The sequence below is a fragment of the Pempheris klunzingeri genome, chromosome 11, assembly GCF_042242105.1.
Source record: "Pempheris klunzingeri isolate RE-2024b chromosome 11, fPemKlu1.hap1, whole genome shotgun sequence".
Taxonomy (NCBI): domain Eukaryota; kingdom Metazoa; phylum Chordata; class Actinopteri; order Acropomatiformes; family Pempheridae; genus Pempheris; species Pempheris klunzingeri.
The window spans coordinates 21,097,137-21,103,570 of record NC_092022.1 but is presented as its reverse complement, the minus strand read 5'-3'; the positions used below and the strand labels follow the sequence as shown (position 1 = coordinate 21,103,570).

Below are 6,434 nucleotides of genomic sequence, written 5' to 3'. Positions count from 1 at the left end.
ATGCAATTTGCTACAATATCCTGCACTATGGATTCCCACTAGATGGACTAAAAAACATTACTTTTCAGTTATGGCGGGTAAGATTAAAAGTTATCATTAAGATTGCTTTCATAATTTTGATGCACTTTTCCTCTTACTTGACTCAAACTGAGATATAACTAGTAAACTATTCCGATTTCGACACCTTCATGAAAAAGGTCAGCTGGTATGGTCTCCCGACCACAGTAGGGATTTAGCTGTTAGCTTTAGCTTCTTAAACCACAGCAGAGGTTATTGACCCAACACAGACAACTACTAACTGCTGCTGTTGTGTGGTCTCAGGTCTCTTCCAGTGCACCAACAAGCTCTTTGTGAGTGATCAGGCCACAGGACTCCAGATCAAGGAGTTTGCGCGTAAACATGCAGCTAATGCTCTGTCAGTTGCCAACATGGTCATGGGCATGGCCTCCATTCTCAGCAGTCTTAATGGGTGAGTCAAAACACCATTATTGGATTTGATTTATCTGAGACCTTAGACGGGATAAACTGCAGGAAGGAAAATATCTATAGCTTAGTCGTAATCACTGTAATCCCAAACATTTTGAATTTAGAAATTACGGTAACCCTGAGGGCTAAAACATAAAATAGAAAACGCACCATGGAAATCAGCAAGGTGTCACAAATTTAGAAAACATTAAAAAAGAAAAAATTTCAAAGTGGATAACGCAAGGACATTTCGGAAAACATTCAGAAAAATTCAGAATTTCAAATATGAAAAAATAATTTCTGATGATTTTTTTTTTTGTTTGTTTTGTGAAATGTTGCATCTGTATTTATATACTTTCATCCAGTGTAGTATTTCGCTTTCAGGGCCACCGTACAGTATAAAGCAGTGCTTATAATGACGCCACATTTCTGTCCTTACTTAGATGAGCTGTTCCAAGCTTAATGTAAAGATGCACAAGCAAGTGCACATAAGAAAATGCCATCACGGTGTCAAAAAAACTCAACTTAAAGATGATAATTCTTTACAGAAGAAACATAATTATTTAACCTCATTTGTATCACTGTTGAACTCTACCCAGCACTAGTTTCAGCTCTTTTCCACTGGTGAGAACTTGCAAATATTTCACCCTTTGAAATGGGTTGCTGTCATCGAATAGCTAAAGCTAACACTCACTTGTTTTGTTCAGGCACCATCATGCTGCATGTTGGCTGGTTCTCATTGGCTACCTGCTGGATTTGGCAGATGGAGCAGTTGCCAGGCGACTCGATGCCTGCTCTGCACTGGGTGAGTGTTGTGGTCAATAGCTCTTACCAAAGATAAACTCCAAACGGGCTGTTGGCAGGGCCTGCTCCACAGTCCTTTGTCTGGACTTTCTAATTTGGCCGCACAAAGTCACAAAACAAAAGGAACAAGCAAAAGGAAACTCTGCCTCTGAAATACTCTGGATAGTCTTACAAAGTCTCAAAGAGACAAATCATACATATTTTATGTAAAGTAATTTTAGCTTCATTGAATCACTGCCTTTTCAGCTGCCTTTATGTTTCTAAGGAGGTTTCAGGCTTGAGGTTTGAGTGTGAATGGCACGAAATCCTCTTTGTTGCCCCGTCTTTGAATAACAGGTATCCAGTACAAATATGCAGCACAGAATAATGTACCACTATGGCTTGTTTTCACAAAGATCAGAGTGACGTATATATATATATATATATACATACATACGAAGAGGCAAAAACAGCTGTTTTAACATTGCTTCCAGTGCAAAAGTTCACATTTTCTCCCAAGCCCAAAATAGCTCTCAGTGCATCACAATACATCGTTGGCTGCACATTTCAGGGGGCTTTGTGTCCCGACAGGGTTTTTCTGCATGACTTTGCAGGTGGATGTTGTTGTGCCCCCCACGTATTTTGTCAAATGAACAATCACTTTCTGATTAAGCAGCCTAATTCCACGGGATCACGCTCCAATTGTCTATTTTATCCCGTTGCTTTGGGTTCTCTGCATATCTGAAATTGCTAAAATTGTTGACCCTGGGCTGTGGAATTCCACCTCGTTCAGTTGAGCAGTGGCCTGAATCACCTCGTCCTCATCTGCTGAAAACATGCTCGGTGCTCCTGAGGGATAAAGAGACGAGGCAGTGGGAGAATGTTGTTTATAGAATGGCCACCCGTTGGGCTGACACTGAAATTTCCACTTGGAGACTTTTGCACTTACATTTCCCACTGTCACATGTCAGTAACGTTGGCAGTGACCATACTGGAGAGTTGATAACTTATCGTCACCGGCTGTGATAGAAAGTAAACTCATGACTAAGGCACTGTTGGATGGAAAGAAGTGTAACAATCGGACAGTTGGTGCTAAGCAGATTATTCAGAATACAATATTTTTAGCACCAGCTCTGTCAGTGAGTCCTAATGCCAACACAATTCATATCTCTGCAAGAACATCCCAGAGACACATTTCATCACATTTTTCTTTTTCACGTTCAGGTGCGAAGCTGGACGATTTTGCCGACTTCACGACCTTTGGGATTGCCACGTCGTTGCTTCTAAGGACATCTGACCTGCTGGACAACATCCTGTGCATGTGTTACGTCCTGTCTGTGTTTGTCCGCCTCTGTTTCTTCTCAAGTGGTAAGTGATTCTGTATGCTGTTCTTTTCATTTGTATGTGTCCACCCATAGTTATAGGATTTGGGAGACATTTATTGTTGTTTTGGCCTACAGGGATCCCGTTCATGTACCGCGGCCTGCCCTGCATATACTCCTCAGCCATCCTGGCCAGTGCCTCTCTGCTGTCAGGGGGAAACATGGCCTTGCTGCGGGTCATCGCAGTGGCTATGATCCTCTTTATGATCAGTCAGAACTTCTACCCCCATGACAGAGTGCTTGAGTCCCAGGCCTGGAAGAAAGCAGTCTATGCTGGAGGTAAAGTCTTTTAAAAAAAAAAAAAAAAAATCCAATATTCACTTCTCTTTTGGAAAAGAGTTGATGATTAAAGCAATTTATTCATATTAGAAGTGCATTTTGAAATCAGATGTCACTCCATCAGATGTCAGATCCAGCCATATAGATAGTTTTGGTTTTAAGAGGTTTTAACATATCTGTTTCTGCCACCACCCCAGTATAATGGAGGTGAATGGAACTTAATTTGTAATCTCAATGACTATTTGGCGGATAGCCATCAAACGTTCATGGTGGCATGGGGATGAATCCATATAAATCTCAATACTCTCAGTTCTAAATGGATGAATGATTTACTCCAATGATTTGATGATCCCCTGACTTCTCCTCTGGTGCCACCAGCAGGTTCACATTTGTGGTTGAAACGAACTGTCTCTAATTGACAATTAATGGGAGGATTGGCATATAATTCATGTTCCTGTCCCGACAAATTGTAATAAATATTATCCGGAGCCTGGATAATGACGTTCCCACCAGCCTCAGCTCTACTTTGTGTTTGGTGATAATTAGTAAATGTTAGTAGGCTGACACGCTAAATGATAGAGATAAAAATAGTGAATATACTAAACAATATAGCTGGTAAACATTAGCATGTTTGCATGATCATTGTGAATATGTTAGCATGCTGATATTAGCATTTAGCTCAAAGCACTGCTGTAACTATGCCTGCAGCCTTATTGCACTGCTAGCGTGGCTATGAGGCTGTGGACTCTTGTTCGGTATGCAGTTATGATGAAAACTGTACAAAGTGAGGTTTGAGGATTATCATCAGTAATTTGGATTTTTTTTCTGGCAATACATACCACTGTACACTTTTTCATTTGTCATTTTTCATTGCTTTCCCCCTTAACTTTTTAATTTTTTTCCCCCTAGGAGTCGTCATGGTGTTCTGCTCTTCCTTCCCCCCTGCATGTGTGTACTACCTGCTCTGGTCTGTCTCCTACATTTTGTTCCCAACATCCCTTTGGAGCAGTAAAGTGTAAAAGGGCTGCTGGCTTTGTCCAAAACCCCAAAATACTGTAGGTTTACCTCTGGCCCCTCCGGGTGTACTGAGGCCTCAGACTGCTGCTGCTCCCTACTGCCATGGAGGATCCAAGCTGAACATGCTCATGCGCCACAGGCGAACACTCGCTCTATTTAACCTTTACTTTGATGTGACACCTCTAAGACAGAACCGAGGTTGAAGCCAGGGGTTGGATGGCTTGTTCTGAAAACTGCATTTCATCAGTTCATTCTCTCCTGTGTAATCTCCGTACTTCAGTATCAATTCTATCTTTATCAGTGTTGTGAACACGTGGCAGTAGGGCACATTATTTTCTCACAGGATATGATATTAAATTATTTCATCTGAAATAACTACAAATCTTTCAAAAATATTTTTGCCTCTAATTTAGTTTTTAAAATATTTTTATTTTGTTCATCACACAGGACATTTTAACTCTCATGCTGTCCACAGTGTTGAGCATAGCTTAAAGAGTAACAGTTCGACTGTTACCGTATGTAGTTGAGGCCTTTAAAATACGAATATACAGCATGATTTCTCAGCAGCATTATCGGGATTCAAAATTCCATGTCCTTTCTGGTTTACCCATAACACGTTCATACAGCACTATTAACTGTTAATTGTCTTTTAGTGTTTGCATCAGGGTTGGGGTCACCTCACTTCCGTAGCATTCAGGATATGGGTTTCCTCAAAATTCACTTTTTTTTAAATTTTGTAGTCACCTACAGTAAGAAACTTTCAGACATGATGTATCAAATAATAGGAATAACTTCTATTGTTTGATTTGTTTGAATGTATGTTTGACTTGAAATTAACTGACCCCAATCCTGGCTTCTGTGAATTCGGGACTTGTTTTTTTTTTTTTTTTTATTTAGTTTGTGAGATTTTTTAGCTATTTACCAAGTTGCGACTCTGTCCAGATGTTAGATTTCCATATTTCTTCTGTGATTTTATTGGGCTGTTGTATTTGTTTGCCTCTGTTTTAAAAGGGCATTGCAGTTTATATAGTAAATCCACACTGGATCACCGTTACCTCTCATAGCGCTCCTCTGACCACTGCTGACTCAGTGATGTCACGGCCGGTGTTGTCCAGTGACATCAGTGACTGTGGTGGTCAGACATGCAACGTGGCATGTGAAGCATGAGAGACGCAAGAGATTTGGGAAAAGTTCGAATGATAACAAAAAGAAATACAAGAGATTTGCATTTTTAAAAAAAAGAAAGAAATACAACATGAGATTTGAAACATGGGAGACAAGAGATTTTGGGGGAAAAAACATGACCCATAACTGCAGCAGCAGTTTTCATGTGATTCAGCGTGAATTTACCCTTAAAGCAACATTATGCAATTATTTTACCATAAAACAACATCCTCACAATCATTTAGATGGCACGCTGACTTGTAGAGGGCAGACAAACGCCTGTTCTCACACCATCTAAGTTGGGTTGAGCAGGTACGATCTCCCGGGTAAAGTGCAAAGTGCTTTACGTCACGCACACCACCAACTTTGTGCAATACGAAAATACTTTGGTTTTCTCAGTACAGACATCATGGTAGAGGCTAAGAGGTTGAAGGCGATGTTGACGTAGGAAGCTAAGAGGAGAAGCTAAGAGAGGCTCAAGTCGTATTTATGACACTGGCGTAAAAGTGAATTGTACTCTGAAACTTTAGGGGCGCCAAGTCCCAAGATTCACAGGTTCTTGCATAATGTTGCTTTAAAGAGCAACAACACACAGGCTGCAAATCCTGCCTTTCCTGCCACCTAGTGGGTAAAAATGTCACCTTGCTCTGCCTTCACCTTGAATGTGTTGCAACACTGCACTGCATTTAGTGTCGGCTGTCACCAGACCACCGCTGGTAGTGACACAGCATTGACACAAGGTCGAGAAAGGAGAGGATAAGGTGTGTTGTTACTCTTGGCCAGTACTCATTTTTGAGGGACGTCGCTTTCTTGTTTAACAAGGACATTTTTGTTTCTGGCATCTCTCGTCTTGTTTGACAGTGTTTGTTTGTGCCTCTCTGCATTGTGAGGGACAAATGGGAAGATTATATAGTTTTATAAGACTTTGTTCAGAATCCTGATGAAAATAATAGCACAGTGTAACATGTAAATATATCTGTTCTCAGACCTAAAAAGCTACTGATCCCCATAGTTAAATTTTGCCTCACTCCATACCTTCTTTGAGCTTATAATAAGAGGTGATCCCAATATGAGTCCAGTGATTTTAAATATCTGAACCCTCTATCAGCAATAACCCATAGCGTTAGAAATTTTGTTAAATGAGCTTTCTTAGGGGAAATGAACCAAATTTCATGAATGAAGAACACAAGTACAAAAGGTCACGACCTCTGCTTCTGATAGTACTTCAAAAACCACGACATGCGTCATTCCAACTAATTTTGTGAAGAGAATCTACAGTTTCTCGTGCATACGTAGACTGAACTCAAATCTACTCCTGTACATTCAGTAGTGCATTCAGCTTTC

At 40.5% G+C, this 6,434-nt stretch overlaps 1 protein-coding gene across 1 annotated transcript; it reads left to right on the top strand.

Moving 5' to 3' along the window:
* The first annotated feature begins 346 nt into the window (after positions 1-346).
* tmem269 (transmembrane protein 269) lies at positions 347-4,279 on the top strand. Its single transcript, XM_070840047.1, has 5 exons — positions 347-469; positions 1,173-1,270; positions 2,473-2,616; positions 2,709-2,909; positions 3,819-4,279. The coding sequence occupies exons 1-5, from the start codon at positions 429-431 to the stop codon at positions 3,926-3,928; spliced, it is 594 nt and encodes a 197-aa protein (XP_070696148.1). The 5' UTR covers positions 347-428; the 3' UTR covers positions 3,929-4,279.
* The last annotated feature ends 2,155 nt before the right edge of the window (positions 4,280-6,434 follow it).

Coding starts and splice junctions, on each gene's coding strand:
- tmem269 (XM_070840047.1), top strand. CDS start 429: ATGGTCATGGGCATGGCCTCCATTCTCAGCAGTCTTAATGG. Junction 1,271..2,472: donor CGATGCCTGCTCTGCACTGG/GTGAGTGTTGTG, acceptor TTTCACGTTCAG/GTGCGAAGCTGGACGATTTT. Junction 2,617..2,708: donor CCTCTGTTTCTTCTCAAGTG/GTAAGTGATTCT, acceptor TTTGGCCTACAG/GGATCCCGTTCATGTACCGC.